The sequence below is a fragment of the Borostomias antarcticus genome, assembly GCF_949987555.1.
Source record: "Borostomias antarcticus genome assembly, chromosome: 21".
Classification (NCBI taxonomy): Eukaryota; Metazoa; Chordata; class Actinopteri; order Stomiiformes; family Stomiidae; genus Borostomias; species Borostomias antarcticus.
Window position 1 is genome coordinate 5,858,878 of NC_140254.1, and position 15,325 is coordinate 5,874,202.

Sequence of the window (15,325 nt, forward strand, 5' to 3'; positions counted from 1 at the left end):
AGTTGTGGGTTCCGTGGCATAGATAGTGGCATGGTGGGGAGATTCCACCCCCTCAGGTCAGAGCCGGTCATGGACAGTGCACCCCTCTCCGGGCCAACCACCTGCCCCCAATGGTGAAGAAGGCCACTCTGGGGCTGAGTTGTGGGGCCCATGGCGTGGATAGTAGCGTGGTGGCGAGACTCCGCCCCCTCGGATCACAGAGGGTCGAGGGCAGTGCAGTGACCTCCTGGCAATCTCCATGCACCCATGAGCTGTTAAAACTGTAGGCATAGCGACAAGTTAGAAAAAGAGTATGCAAATGCAAAATTACACCGTGTCCTAACTACACGCGACGCAAGCATCAGAGACAAAATGTGTTCCATTGCTTTGTTTTCTATTGTTATGTCTTAACTGGACGCGAGCGACACAGCGCGAAGTTTTAACTGCCCTTTTGACGCTCGCCCTGTTCCTATTTTCCTACTGTCGCTCGTGTTGACAGACGTTCGTTCTTTATCTGTCTTCAGTTGGGAATATAGACAAACGTAACAGAACAGGAAATTTAACGGTTTCAGTTAGGACAGCAAGCATGCAATGTCGCGTTCTGTTGCTCGCGTCGCAAGCAGTTAGGACACGGTGTTAGCAGCTCAAAAGCAAGAGTGCGTTGCCATACGTTTCAATGGGGAGTGCAGTTGCCGAACAAATCGTCACACAGTGAAAACTATAAGTCACACAGCTTAGATACTTACATTGTACGAATCAGCACAGTTGTGTGAACATTTTGATGTATAATATGTGTATGAGCTGTTAAAACTGTGGGAGTGCCAGCAGTTTACAAAAGGTGTGAATATTTTCAAAGCAACAGCTGCCACCACTCTAAAACCATCAAGTTACTGAACATTCCACCAGCAATTTCAATGGTACAAAAATTACTATTAAAAGTTAAATTACAAAAAAAAAACTATTAAAAAAACTATAAAAAATCTGAATACATCCGGGAAACAGCTAAAGACGATTAACATTTTAAAGTTTGAATGAAGTTTCTAGCACAAACTATGAAGAAGTAGTTAAGGGCCAAAAAACTGGGGAGAACTATAATAAGTAAGAAAGAAATAGTGGGAATATTACAAGTTGGGCTAGCTTCTACAAGCTAGCCCACCTAATGATAAATTATTCTCTTGTGAGAATAAGACACTATCATCAACAATATTCTCTTTGATCACAATATTTCATTGTCACCCAACTAACCAATAACTGTGTGTGTGTGTGTGTGTGTGTGTGTGTGTGTGTGTGGGTGTGGGTGTGGGTGTGGGTGTGTGTACGTGCGTGCGTGTCTCCAGCAGCCCCCTGGGCTGGAGGACATCAGCCCCAGCGAGGAGGTGACAGACCTGGAGGACAATGAGGAGGACGACCTGGGAGTCCTGGATGACCAGCGGAGTGTCATCCTCCACCTTCTCTCCCAGCTTAAACTGGGCATGGACCTCACCAGGGTAAGACCAGCTGGGAGCCTCACACAAGCAGGGCTACGGATCTTCATACTGATGGATAAGGCTTAGACCTCGCTACTTATCCACCGCAGGTACCTCAGCGTCTAGATCTGATCTCCCCAGAGGACAGAAGCCAAATCACTAAAAAGATGCAGCCACATAGGTTTAACTGTTGTTATTTTATTTATTTTTATTTTTAGAATATACAGTAAACTACTCCAGCAGTTGACCTGAAGGGTTATTCTCTTGTGTTTACTGGAGCTCACAACAAGGGTACATGAGCCTGGTAAAGCTGCCTGTCCGTCTCTTTTACGACTCTCCTTCTCTCTCCCTTCCCTCTCTCCCCCTTTTCTCTCTCTCTCCCCCTTCTCTTTCTCCGTGTTCTCCTCAGGTGGTGCTGCCCACTTTCATCCTGGAGAAGCGCTCCTTGCTAGAGATGTACGCCAACTTCATGGCCCATCCTGACATGTTCCTGTCCATCACGGCGGGGGCCACGCCCGAGGAGCGCATCGTGCGCTTCGTGGAGTACTATGTCACAGCGTTCGACGAGGGACGCAAGGGCGCCGTGGCCAAGAAGCCCTACAACCCGGCCCTGGGTGAGACCTTCCACTGCTCCTGGGAGGTGCCCCGCGACCGCGTGCGGCCCCTCCGCTCCCAGCAGCAGGCCCCCAGGGGCCCCGGCGCCCACCCCCAGGACCAGGAGCCGCCGTCGGGGGGCTGCTACAGGGTCCGCTTCGTGGCCGAGCAGGTGTCCCACCACCCGCCGGTGTCGGGGTTCTACTGCGAGTGCCGGGAGAGGAACATGTGCGTCAATGCTCACGTGTGGACCCGCAGCAAGTTCATGGGCATGTCCATCGGGGTGTCGATGGTGGGAGAAGGTAAGGGGTGGGGGTGTGTGTGTGTGTGTGTGTGTGTGTGTGTTACTTCCTTTCCCGTAACAGTGTGTGTGTGTGTGTGTGTGTGTGTGTGTGTGTGTGTGTGTGTGTGTGTGTGTGTGTGAGAGAGAGGACGAAGTTATGGCACTAGAACAAACCCATACCAAGGGCTCTAGAAGGTGAGAGAATGTGAAGAACATGAGGCTGAGCTACGTAGGCTCAGGCTTTTTACCAATCAGGCGCCTTTTAATGCGCAGGACCGAACACCAGCTCTCCTGTCCTTCTGCCTGATTAAAGGGTATGATTGTGCTCTGATGACAATCAATAAAAGAGAGAGAGAGAGAGAGAGAGAGAGTCGTCTCTCCCTCCCTCCCTCGTTCCCTCTCTCTGTCGTCAAGATTGCGCCATGCAGGCTTTTCTCTGGGTGAGTCACGCTGGACGGAAGCAGAAAGCCCTTGAAGCCAATCGACCGGTTACAGATGAACGGTCTGATTCACGGAGGCCGGCCAATTCTCCCACCCTCTGCCTTGAGCTGCACGCCCGCCATGAGTCACACTGATTAGCAATTTGTGCATTCGGAGTGAGGATTGCTTTCGTAGCACACGGTGACCCCTCGGGTTCAAGAGAGGTCTTGGGGCTCTGCAGTCTTCCGTCTGTGTGACGAATGCTGTCGTCATGGGGAGTGATGGCGTTGAAAGGGCCATATCTGAGATACCGCCGACTGGCTCTGAATCAGCAGCAGGCAGTGTGAGTCAGAGGACAGAGGAGGAGGAGGAGAACAGAAGAATGTCAGTGAAATGTGGCCCTGGGCTTATTTCCCCTGTCTGTGTCATCGTCATGAGTCACAGGCTGGCTATTTTTTGTTTTTTTTGCGTGTTGCTGCTAGAAATAGGATAAATTCTCTTTGGGCCGATGATGACAGCAGAGGCTGTTTATAGAAATAACGGCTGTTTTTTTGCCCCTCTCTATGTCACGGCCCCCGGTGCACATCATACTATGTCTACTCAGTGGTGTCATACGGTACAGAACACTAGCTACACATTGAGAGGGGGCGGACAGGTAGGACCAACTAGAGGGTTGGGCGGATGAACTGATCACGAACGCTATTTTTAGCCCCCTCTGTTAAAGCAGCTAAATATATCCGCAGCGCTCGACATGGACGGGAGCTCGGCGTATCCGAGCGCCGGCGCCTCCGATTTTCTTCCGCTTGAGTGCCTCTTGCATCCTTTTCTAGAACAATCAACTCAAATGTATTGCAGACCTCCTTTTGGCAATATAAACCGTGAGCACCGTTTCCTGTTTCGGTCCAAGTTGAGCGCCGATGGCAGTCATGTGACGGATCATCCTCGTGACTTTCCCTCCTGATCCAGTTTAACTAATGAGGCATTCTGGATGGTGATCACGAGCGTGGGATTCTCCAGGTCTGCCGTGCTTTCTGTGGGAGAGATGATAGAACGGAGCGGATGGCTCAGGCCAGCACTCCATGTGACACTGAATGCCTTTACAGTATATCCACCACTACACGTTTACAGTACATGGTTCTCAGTAGGGATTCAGTTATACATCCTGGGCCTTTAGTGTGTTTTGTGGTGCAGTGGTGTGCCTCAGTGATGTGCATCGTGTGTGTATGAGAACCAGAAAGAAATCAATGGGCAAGCGCAGCTGTGAACTGAAGTACTATGAACAGGTTGCTGGCGTGTGAGCCATATGCACGGTACGGCCATTACGGCCACATTGGCTGTAAGTTGATAGGTAAAGATGATATTCAATTGAATGACCTCCTTGGAGGGTATCTCTGCGTCCACTGTGGTCCAACGCGGCCCACATTCAATGATCATGCATTACTAGCCATTTTTCTTGTATTTACTTTTATTCACAGTATGAGAAATAGGCAACGTAAGACCGACAGAGAAGTGACCAGGGAGGTGCTTGAGTTGGCAGCCAGAGAAGTGGAGAGAGGAATGTTTGTACGTGGTGCAGCTAAAAGCTACTCCATCAGTCACGTCTCCCTGTTACGCTACTTAAAAAGAGGAGGGACATGCAAGAGTCAGGCAGCACACAGCTCCCTGATGTTGGCTACTCTCGCCATGGTCAAGTGTTCAGTAAGGGTCAGGAGAGGGAGCTGAGGGACTACCTGACAGCATCTGCCATGTTTCATGGGTTAAGCCCAAGTCAGGTAGCCTAATTCAGGAGATAATAGTTAGATATTTATAGAAATCACCCAACAATATACATTAGCCTATAATACAATAAATAAATACAAGCTATATACAGACATAATAAATACAACTATATACATAGGCTTATGATAAAATAAATACTAAATATATGAGCAAATATCGTATAGAACATGACATTATTAGGCCTATACATAATAAATACCTAACAGTATAAATAATGCATGCAGGTAGTGAAAAAAACATGTATGTAGCACATAACATATAGTTGTAAGAAGATAATGTTATTTTCATGGGTTTTAAGGCAATGTATAATATTGGTCCAATGCGCCACACTACGTGGTCCAACTCGCCTCACCCATGAGGCACGTTGGACCGTTTTCACATCCGCCACTTTTGGCAAAACTGTAAGAAACTGGTAAGTGCTGGAAACCTTGTTTTGATGACCTTTTGTAGCCAATAGATATAGGTATACATGCATAGCAAAATTCATAATAAAACCAAAATCATTTTAAAATAAATAAGCTTAAGCAAAAAATGGTTTAACGCGCCCCGCTCTCCCCTACTCTACACTGTGTCATTCATCTTTAAACGGGGTGTTTCACTTCCTTCCTGCTGTGTTCTCCACGGGCACGTCGGGTTTCACAAGAGGACGGTGTAAATAAACGGCAGGCGCTCGTGCATTAGTATATAACCAACTTACAGGAGGGTCAGAGTCACATACCAAGCCTAATCAAATGATTTCATTACTGATCTGGGCTCACACATTTCATTACGGCCTCCGCTAGACAATGAGTGGCTGTCCGCGCAAGAATCCGGAGTCTCACGCGCATGCGTCTGCAGTGTGGACAGGTCAGAGGTCAGTTTGTTATGTCTAGTGGCCCAACTGTTTTCATCCCACATCAGTTATCTCTTTTACTGTATGTCTCACAGACAAAGCCTCCTTTTCAAAGACACAAGATCGTAGCACAGAGGTCTGTTGTTTCTGTTGTTGTCTGCCTCCGTTTACCGACATGCGCCTCTGACCTCTCACCTCTGACATTTCTCTCTCTCTTTCTCTCTTTCTCCCTCCCTCCCTCTCCCCTCCAGGGGTCTTATACCTCCTGGAGCATGACGAGGAGTACGTGTTCACGCTGCCCTGTGCCTACGCCCGCTCCATCCTCACAGTGCCCTGGGTGGAGCTGGGGGGCAAGGTCTCCATCAGCTGCGCCAAGAGCGGCTACTCTGCCACCGTCACCTTCCACACCAAGCCCTTCTACGGGGGGAAGGTGCACAGGTGGGTCTCTCTCCTCGTCCCTCTCCACATCTCTCTCCCCCTTCCTGCGTTTGGCAAATGTTAACTATCTGTCCGTCTGCGTGACCCTTCTTCATGTCCCTGTCAGAGTGACCGCTGAGGTGAAACACAACCCGACCAGCACCATCGTGTGCAAGGCTCAGGGGGAGTGGAACGGGACCCTGGAGTTCACCTACAGCAGCGGAGACACCAAAGTGATTGATACAGACAAGCTGCCAATCATCAAGAAGAAGCTGCGGCCTGTAGAGAACCAGGGGAGGACGGAGTCCCGGTACGATATACACAGCAGGCCTGTTCTGCGTTTGGATGTGTGATTCGATGCGTATGAATGAACTTAACTGCTGAATTGGGAATGAACTGAATGGGATTGTTGTTTGGATACATTGGAGATATCAAATAAACGGGTGATGGAACGAAATCACACTGTACACCTCACTTTAAAATAATACACTTTATTGAACGGCACAATTTTCTTGTGTTGTATTCATGGTTGCATTATGGACTGTTGCTGATTATTGATTTGATTATTGATTAGGTACTGTATAAGATTAGTATGTGTTTTAGGGTTTGTGAGAGGAGTAATGAGAGATTATTCTGATACATGAATCTTCTGTACAGTTGACCAGACTAACCAATCCTGACTAAACCAAGAAGTAAAACTGTCACCTCAGCAAGCCTGTCACAAAAAAGAAGAAGCAAATCCACACTGCTGACTACAGACAAACGGCTGGTCCTTACACAGAAATGCAGGCAGCTTCCTGGATCCACATTGTAACAGGCTGATGGGTTTACTGGGGTGCCAGATGTTAATCTTTCTTGTGTGTGTGTGTGTGTGCGTGTGTGCGTGCGTATATGTGTGTTTGTGTGTGTGGGTGTCCAGGCGGCTATGGCAGCATGTCACCAAGTCGCTGAAGGAGGGGAACATTGAGGAGGCCACAGAACACAAGCATCACCTGGAGGAGCAACAGAGGGGGGAGGAGAGGCAGAGAACAGCCGACAACATTCCCTGGACGCCTAAATACTTCAGCAAAGAGGTACGCTTCAGCAGTGAGTACTTAGTACTGCTGCTACAATACTCATTCATTCAAAATACCTGTTGCCTAATGCAGAAAGGGGGCAAAAGAAAGTTGAATTTCTGTACGGCTTTGTGTTTTCAATACTCGTCTCTTCCTGTCTGTCTGCAGGGGGAAGGCTGGATCTACAACAGCCCACTGTGGAAGTGCCACTGACACAGGAGCCAGAGACTGACTGCTCTAATAGACACACAGACCCCCCCTGGGGGGCGGGGAGGGAGGTGGTTAGGAGATAGAACAGCCATTTGAGGATGTGATGCCACCACCTTGCCACCCTCCCTCCACTGGGCCCTGAGACACAGACTCTGAATGTCATGGTGGATATGGAAACACACACACACACACACACACACACTAGGGAGCCATGGTGCCAAAGTGGTAATAATAATTATATACATCTCTCTCTCTCTATATATATATATATATATATACGTTTTGATATACTGTAGTATTCAAGGTAGAGTATTCTATTTTTCACGTTGCCATGGCCTTTTTTGCACATGTATGCACAGTATGAAGTTTGCCACTTGTGTATTTTTTGTCGAAACATACGGTAACGTTACACACATACAGTCCTTTCTTGATTTGAGTCTTTGTTTGTGACTGTGACCGCCTTAGAACGCCACAGTAGCAGGAGGAGCATTGAGGGCCCTCAGGCTACTGTCGTCTTATACTCTAGGTCCCAGGAGGTGCTCAGCTCTTTCCCATCCTGTATCACAGATGACCACCGCTGTCAAACAGCAGAAGGATTCGACTCCGAAACATTTTCAAGCCATGTCATACCATCATAGGCAATTTTACCCTCTGAGAGTAGGGGGGGCAACATTTTGACGTGAGAAAAAAAAACAAACAGTTCTGCCGTCTCGTCCCATCTATTTACAAAGAATACCAGTTGTGAACAGTATGCTAATAAGAAATCCGTATGACAATTCAATATGTACAACGCATCAAACTTCATCTAGACACCACGAGCATGTCAATATGACTTTATGACCGAGCACTAGGCCATACCCAACATCACAACATCAAACTGCAACTGCCTGCTGGTGCTAGCTTCCTCGCCGATGGTGATGTTGCTAGTGCTAGTGCTAGCTTCGATAGCCTCTGGAGCACTTCTGCATTCGATTGCACCTGCTGCGCTGTCATTTCGAGTGGTAGCTTCTTCATTAGCATTGCCAGATTTTATTTTATTTTATGAAGAAGTGGTAAATTGTTTTTATAGCTCTTTTTGCCATTATGAACAGGTTGGCTAGTTGTAGCTTGTTGAGCACTGAGCAGTACAGTCAGATCTCATTTTTTTCGACGGACGAGTTGTGCCATTAGTGGATTATGAATATATATATATTTTTAAAGGTAGCCTAGTTTAAGTACTAAATACACTTTTAAAATTAATGATGATCTAACACAAACTGGTACAAACCACAATTATGTATTTAATAATTGTGTTAATTAGTAAAAAAAATAATTAAAATTTTTTTTTTTTTTTTTTTTTTTTAAGAATCTGAGCAGAGTTGGGCTGTCCAATCAGGGGGGGCACTTGCCCCCCCTGCCCCCCCTATAAAATCGCCAATGCATACCATAATGGCTACATCGTGACATAGGCTTACACCCACACAAACACACAAACCGTTGACTACTCAGCCTATTACTAACCAACTCACTGTGCCATTCTACCCTGGCTGACCTTGAACCATCCTGACCTCCACGGATGGTCCGGTGCATTCTGGGAAATGAATGGCTGACCGGCTGTGTGCCTCTGCTCTGCCACGTGTACAGATCCCTTAATCCCTCCCTCTATTCACAGTCAGTCTCCCTCTCTCTCCCACCCTCTTTCTGCCTCTCCCCACCACCCCTCTCATTAGGCTCCAGGCCTTTCATCCTCCTGTTCCCAGGGATGCCCTTAGCTTGGCCTTGGTGTAATTAGAGTAGCTGCTGTGCCCAGCTCCATGATTCCACTCCACATGCTAATATCTCCGTGGGCTGCCTGCTGCGCTGATGAATATGCATGAGAACTGCAGGAGGAAGACGCAACCCTCACCTCCTCGCACTGAGAGGCGTCCTCTCCAGGGATGGGATCTACGAATGAGTGTAGTAGTAATTGAAAGCCTGTGGGTCATATTTGATTATATTTACATACTCACAACGTACTTATCTATAGCCTCTAGTTTGAAAAGTACTACTATTCCATCTCCTGGTTTTCAATATTATTCTTATTGAATCAAGCAAAATATAACTGACTGACCTTATTGAATCAATCAACACTGAATTGTAATAGAGTATCGTTATTATGTTTGTCTCAGTTCTTCTGTTCGTAGAACAGTGGGTGTTGCTCTGCTTTGTGGAGGAAGTTCAGCCTTTCAACAGAGACTCTGTGGGTTGCCTGCAGAGGTCACATATCAGCCCTGCTGAGCAAATGTGAGAAGTGTGTAGAGTTGTGAGGTGAATGTATTACATATTGTTCAAGATACCAACTAGGGACCCTGAGGTGCATAATGCTGGCTTCTTCAGATGAGGCTCCAGCTCCACTGCATTTAGCAACCTTCACAATCATCCGCTACCATCAACCTTCACAATCATCCACTACCATCAACCTTCACAATCATCCCCTACCATCAAGCACACATACAGTAACAGACTTGCCTTTTTTTGTAGAAAGGTGTTGAGGTTCTAACACAGAACAGGACCGAAACAGAGGCCTAGGATAGTCTACTGTCCATCTTTATATATATATATATATATAATCATACCTGTCCAGCCAAGATATCCTGAATGTATGTGCATTACAACTGAGTTGAAGTTATGTTTGTCTTGCATTGTATCTACTCAAGAGCTTGAACCAAACTCCTCATTCACTGTAGGTAAAGAGCCTATGCAACGCGTCATGTTGTAACATAGGTTGAAGGTCTAGAGTTGGGGAGGGGTTTAACATAATTCATTTGAAGGAGGTATAGAGTTGAGGGGTTTAACATAATTAGTTTGAAGGAGAATTATGGTTGGGGAGGAGTTTAATATTAGTTTGAAGGAGGTCTAGAGTTGAAGGAACTATTGTTTTCCTCTAATAAATGTGCCATGGCAATCATGTTAGTCTCTGTTCACTTTATATAATAATTTATAATGATACATTTATATCCAATGTTTGATGAATATAAAGTTAAACGTGAAAGGAACATCAGTGTATGTGAGCATTTATTTTTCCAATATCAGCAATGCTCAAGGAAACACTCCCAAACTGTGTCCAATACATATTTATACATTTACTGGAATAACTTAATAGGTGGCCAGCAGCTGAGAGCAGACATCTCCTATTCCATGGTTACTGCTGCCATCATGTGGTCTTCAGTCAACCTGCAGCTAACCACAATTTGTGTATGTTCATCACAGATGATGAATGTGAATATACATTCCTATAGTACATTTCTCAAATAACTGCAAGACAGAAACGGCAACTTTGTACTGTATCACACTAAGAGCTCTCACAAGTTATTGACATCAATCTTGAGACAATAATTTGACTACCACTTCAAACAAATCTGGACATTTTTATTTTGTTTACATTTAAACATAACTGAACTGAACAACAATGTAAAAATGTAAACTTGGAAAGTGAGGGGGACAAGCAGGGAAGGGTTGCTAAACATAAAAGGATGTTGTAATAGTGGTAGTTGGGTCAGAGAGTAAGAGGTGGAAAGAGTGGATAAAAGTCTGCATACTTTGATAAAACATGAAACACAAAATTAAGGACAAATGTAAGAGCAGGGGGGTATTCCAGAAAACGGGTTTATTGAAAACAGTTTGCGAACCCATAGATTCAATTCAATCTCAGGATTAGAAAAGTTTTCACTAAACTCGCTTTCTGGAATACCACCCAGGAGGGCAAACAATCTGTGCACTTAATTACATTAAGGCTTCATCCAACCCTTTGGGTCAGATGTACTGAACATTTGCATCAAAAACAAAGCTCTCACCATTTTCTCACGCAGAAAAATAAATAGATCAACCAAAACAATCAAACCAAGGTCATGACAGGCAGACTCACATTAAGACAATGGTTAAATGACTTGACGTCTGTTTTCAAGGTAGAGTAGGTGATTTTGAAAAATGCAAACAAGAAAATCCCTACCCTTCCTTCCTTTCAGGTCTCTGTTCAAAGCCACTCCTCCAAACTGGGGGAACACGTACAGGTACAACACTCGCTAGGCAGCTTGACAGGCATGTAGGCCATCCAATCATTTCAAGGTGGTACCTCAAAATGATTGGATGGGTTTATAACGGTCCTGCGACTTCCACAGATGACAGATTTTTACATCTAATTTCCGCATTTTATTTGTATGAGATGTACAGAGAATAAAATAAAAAAAAAGTCAAATCGCCTACCCCACCTTAAGTGTATTTGCTTTTTTTCCCCCAGCTGAGAACAAAACAGGTGCAAACGTTGTACTTTATGCAAACGCTTAGTAATTTGGGTCCTTAATCTCCTACTTAAAATGCAGAAACTAAGGGGGGAAAAAAGACTGACGTTAAGAGCTTGTATGCATCATGTAAATAAATGACTGGGGTTTGTTTGAACATGCGTGATGCTGAGAGGTCAAAGCGGTGATATTTGCAGCTTTCTCAAGATCAAGGGACGGGGGAAGATGATCAAGGGACAGAGAGAACAAAGCAATCTGCACGCTGAAAGAAAGGGAAAAACACTTTTTTTTTGGTATATGTTAAGAAATGCAAAGAGGAATATCACGCTGGTGACACTGATCAGCTGTAAGATATGGAGTGACTGGAGTGACTGGAGATGATAACGAACAGCCCCCTGTGTTCCTCGGTTATGTGTCAACTTTCCTCTTTGATGTGTCAACTTTCCTCTTTGATGTGTCAACTTTCCTCTTTGATGTGTCACTCCCCCCCCCCACCCTCCCACCCACACATTCACCCGTGCGTGCAAATACAGAGCAACACAACCCTTTAGTGTTGCAGAACACCAACACCGGAGTCCCTGTAGAAGAGCGGAGTCTGGCACCGTGGTGCGGCCCAGTGTTGTCCACTCTGACGCTAACGCTGTCCACTCTCTGACGACCATCTCTAGATCCACCGCAGTTTGTGGTGTGCATACACACCATAGTCTGGTCTTGGCTGATGTGTATATGGATAGTAATAAGGATGACTAAACTAATGTTGTGATGAAGAGACCAGCAATGAGGCACTAGGCTCAAAAACAGACTAGAGTGCAACCCCTGCAGGAGGGGAGTCCTAATTTATAATCACTACTTTTACATAGAATTGCTTCAATTTATTTTAACCCTAGCAGCAGAATATACAATCTAAGCAATTTCTGAGGGGGGAAGTAATGGAAAAATTCACATTCTTTTGACAAAATCTCAAGTTTCTTCCTAACGAGAATTATTGCATTCACTGTTCTATCTGCTGCCATACAAAAAACATCACAACAAACTAAAGAGAAAAAAATCATCTGCATATTTAAAAATCACCACAATAATCCAATATATTAGAACCCTTTTAGACATTTTCTTTACATAACATATTTACATATGAGGCCTTTTTTTCTAAAGATTTTCTTCCTCGAAAATGACAAATTAGAGCCAAGCAAAAAAAAATAAAAAAAAATAAAGCATAAAAATGTAATCAGAAGAGATCTTCTGTGCCCAGACAATGGAGCTCCTCCATACCGCATACTGTCATCTGTACACGCGTCAGGAACACGTCCTCTACTCCAATCCTGCCTCCATCCTTCCCTCTCTCTCACTAAGGTAACTACATGTGCCGAGGAGCAAGATTGAGGGCTCTTTGGTGCAATTGCTCCCAGCCTCCTCATGTTTCTGTCCTCTTTTACGTTTGCCCCACCCCCCCACCCCAGCCCACCTTGATAACAGTTACATTTACCACAAAATTCATTCATTGATGTCAATGCCAGCTGAGCAGCTCTGTGCCTTGCCACAAATTCAAGTACAAAAAAAGACAAAAAAATGAGACAAAAAAGCAAGACAAATGTCCTCTGGATAAACGGACTAGAGTTCTGGAGCTAGCCCAGATGCGACACTTCACCCTCCCCATCACACCGGGGCGCTCTGAGGAATAGCGCTCGAGGCAAAGCGCCAACTAACGTTCCAGAAAATGGCCGTTCTGTTCTTCTTCATTGGTAGAGATTTCTTTGCCAGTTGCATTTTTTGTGTGTATTTTGGTGGAGTCCATATTCATTACTTCCTGTTCAGTTTCTTGCCTTTCTTCAGGACCATCTTGTTCCTGATATGCCCACGCTTCCTCTTAGCAGTCTACAAAGAAAACCACAGTTATTTACTGACCAGTTTTCCGTAACAAGGTGCTCCTACTGCATATCTATCGTGTCGAAAGACAACTGTAGGAAATAAAGGAAATAAAGTCAGTTGGCTCACATTTTAGGAACATTTCCTTTTGGTAGCTAAAGAATATAAGAAGAAATAACCATACGTAAACTCACTACACCGACGGCATCATTCAACAGTGGCAAACCCCATGTTTAGAAGAGTGACGAGTCCACAGGGTGGAGGACCTCCAGTACCTTTTTGGAGGTGTACTTCTGCTTGGGCACGACGCCGCGCAGCTTGTGGTCCAGCGGCTCTCTGTTGTCCAGCTTCTTCACCTTGTAGATTCGGACGAGCCAGTGCTCCGAGGTGAACGCTTCCTCCAGGTGCTGGAACTTGATGTCCTTGTTGCCGATCTCTGCGTTGCGCGTCCGGTCGAACCCAGGCGGCGTCCGGAAGTCCAGCTAAGGTGGGAGAGAGCAGAGCCGTCAAGTCTGGTGTTGGTTACAGTCTAACTCCAGTGGACCCTTTCCCCTGCTTGGGAGCCAACTAATTGGCAATAGAGTCAGAAGGGCAGCAGGAGGAGGTGAGAGGAGGTGTAGGAGAGGGGGATAAGGGGGTTTGGAGAGGACAGACGGGCAGAGAGGGACTGTGCTGGCTTTGAGGGAGTCCTACTGTATATTCAGTGGTCTTTGATTCTGCCTCCACATACGCACTGTAATCCCTCTGGCTTTATTACACTGACACTCCGGTCTCTTAATACCACCCTCCCTGCCTCCATCTCTCTCTCTCCCCCTCCCTCTCTCCTTCTGTCCTTGCCGTCTCTGTTTGTCCTTGTCACTTCCTCATCCACTGAACTGTCCTCCCTCCCTTTCTCCTCCCTTTCTTTATCTACCTCCGTCTCTCCATCCCCCCAGTCAGGCTCTGTCAGCTATGAGAGAGTGTTGGCTGTGTGTCAGAGGGCCCCTGCTGAGGTAGCCCTCCCTCCCCCTGACTGAGCAGTTGGCTGGGCATCGGCCTGGCAGCTCCTCCCTCCCTCTCTTTCTCCCTCCCCTCCCACCCCCTCTCTCTCCCTCTCATCTCTCTCCGAGCAGCACATCTGAGAGACCTGCCCGACACCTCCCTGTCCCTGAAGAGCTGCTTTCAGCTTGTCCTTTAGGCCCGGCTGGCTGCCTGTCAGTTAGTGGTGTTGGCGCTGCTGACTGGAGCTAGCTTCACACACACTAGGTCGGTACGGCTAAGTGTGGCCAGCCTGGCGCTGACGGCGCCGACTACGTTCTGTCGCTAGCTTCGCCTCCACTTCCTGTAGCCAGCTTCACCTCCTGCTCGGCTCGCGTTGCTTCGTAGCTAGCCTCGCAACGGCTCGGACGCACGGCGCTTCGTGGATCTCGCTTAATCACACTGATAGCCTGCAAATCATAACAGCCCCACATTAACCCCCCCCCCCGCTGTAATCAGCCTCACAGCGCTCACCTGCATCTCCCCGAACCGGTAGTAGGACATCTTGTACATGAGGCAGTTCAGCAGGGTGGGCGAGCCGGCCTTGTCCACTCTGAACTCCCCCTGAGGGGTGAAGTAGTCGCTCTCCTGAGGGACACACAGCAAGGAGTGGGAAGCGAGTGAGTGAGTGAGTGAGTGAGTGAGCGAAGTGAGTGAGTGAGCGAAGTGAGTGTGTGAGCACCGGTGCGGAGGCTCACGGAGCTTTGGAACGCAGCAGGTTTCCTTTCAAGGACGTATCAAAAAACCTCTGAGGCTTAACTAAATGGGATCTGTGACAGAAAAACGTTTCCCGGGAGTTTTTTTTGTACCGAGTCTCCGGGCCAGTTTAGAGCTAAGCCCCATTTTCTTTAACATTACTGTAGTAAATATATCTCACAGCCACATACATTCAGGTGGTTACCGCCTTCTTAAATATCTTCCCTAATGCCGGGCTCACACTACAGGATATTTAAAATCCTAACCAATTTCGAAATTACGCACATATTCTTATTGCACATCTCAAACAAGCACACACAGCAAGATTTGAAAATAACGGCTCATCACACACTACAGGATCTTATCGTGCCCGAGGGAGCAACGAACCACTGGTCTCGCCGTCTCACTTGTAAAGTCGGGACGTAATAATCTTAAATATCAAACATGTTTGATATTAT

General features: G+C 46.4%; 2 protein-coding genes across 3 annotated transcripts in view; one reads left to right on the forward strand and one right to left on the reverse strand.

Annotated features, from left to right (window-relative positions):
- The window catches only part of osbpl10a (oxysterol binding protein-like 10a), a 67,648-nt gene extending 59,337 nt beyond the window's left edge, over window positions 1-8,311 (forward strand). Inside the window, exons 8-13 of one of the 2 annotated variants that reach the window (XM_084454852.1) lie at window positions 1,317-1,466; window positions 1,855-2,341; window positions 5,605-5,791; window positions 5,898-6,080; window positions 6,690-6,843; window positions 6,994-8,311. In XM_084454852.1, the coding sequence (XP_084310978.1) occupies window positions 1,317-1,466; window positions 1,855-2,341; window positions 5,605-5,791; window positions 5,898-6,080; window positions 6,690-6,843; window positions 6,994-7,038 (1,206 nt within the window). In that variant the 3' untranslated portion in view covers window positions 7,039-8,311. The remainder of the gene's footprint in view (window positions 1-1,316; window positions 1,467-1,854; window positions 2,342-5,604; window positions 5,792-5,897; window positions 6,081-6,689; window positions 6,844-6,993) is intronic. The other variant, XM_084454853.1, reaches the window with a different exon arrangement.
- A 4,468-nt stretch (window positions 8,312-12,779) lies between these two features.
- Window positions 12,780-15,325, reverse strand: part of LOC311323419 (dolichyl-diphosphooligosaccharide--protein glycosyltransferase subunit STT3B) — a 70,005-nt gene continuing 67,459 nt past the window's right edge. The window contains exons 14-16 of the mRNA XM_084455643.1: window positions 14,646-14,759; window positions 13,430-13,636; window positions 12,780-13,163 (exon numbers count right to left, since the gene is read on the reverse strand). Coding sequence (XP_084311769.1) covers window positions 13,089-13,163; window positions 13,430-13,636; window positions 14,646-14,759 — 396 coding nt within the window. The 3' untranslated portion in view covers window positions 12,780-13,088. The remainder of the gene's footprint in view (window positions 13,164-13,429; window positions 13,637-14,645; window positions 14,760-15,325) is intronic.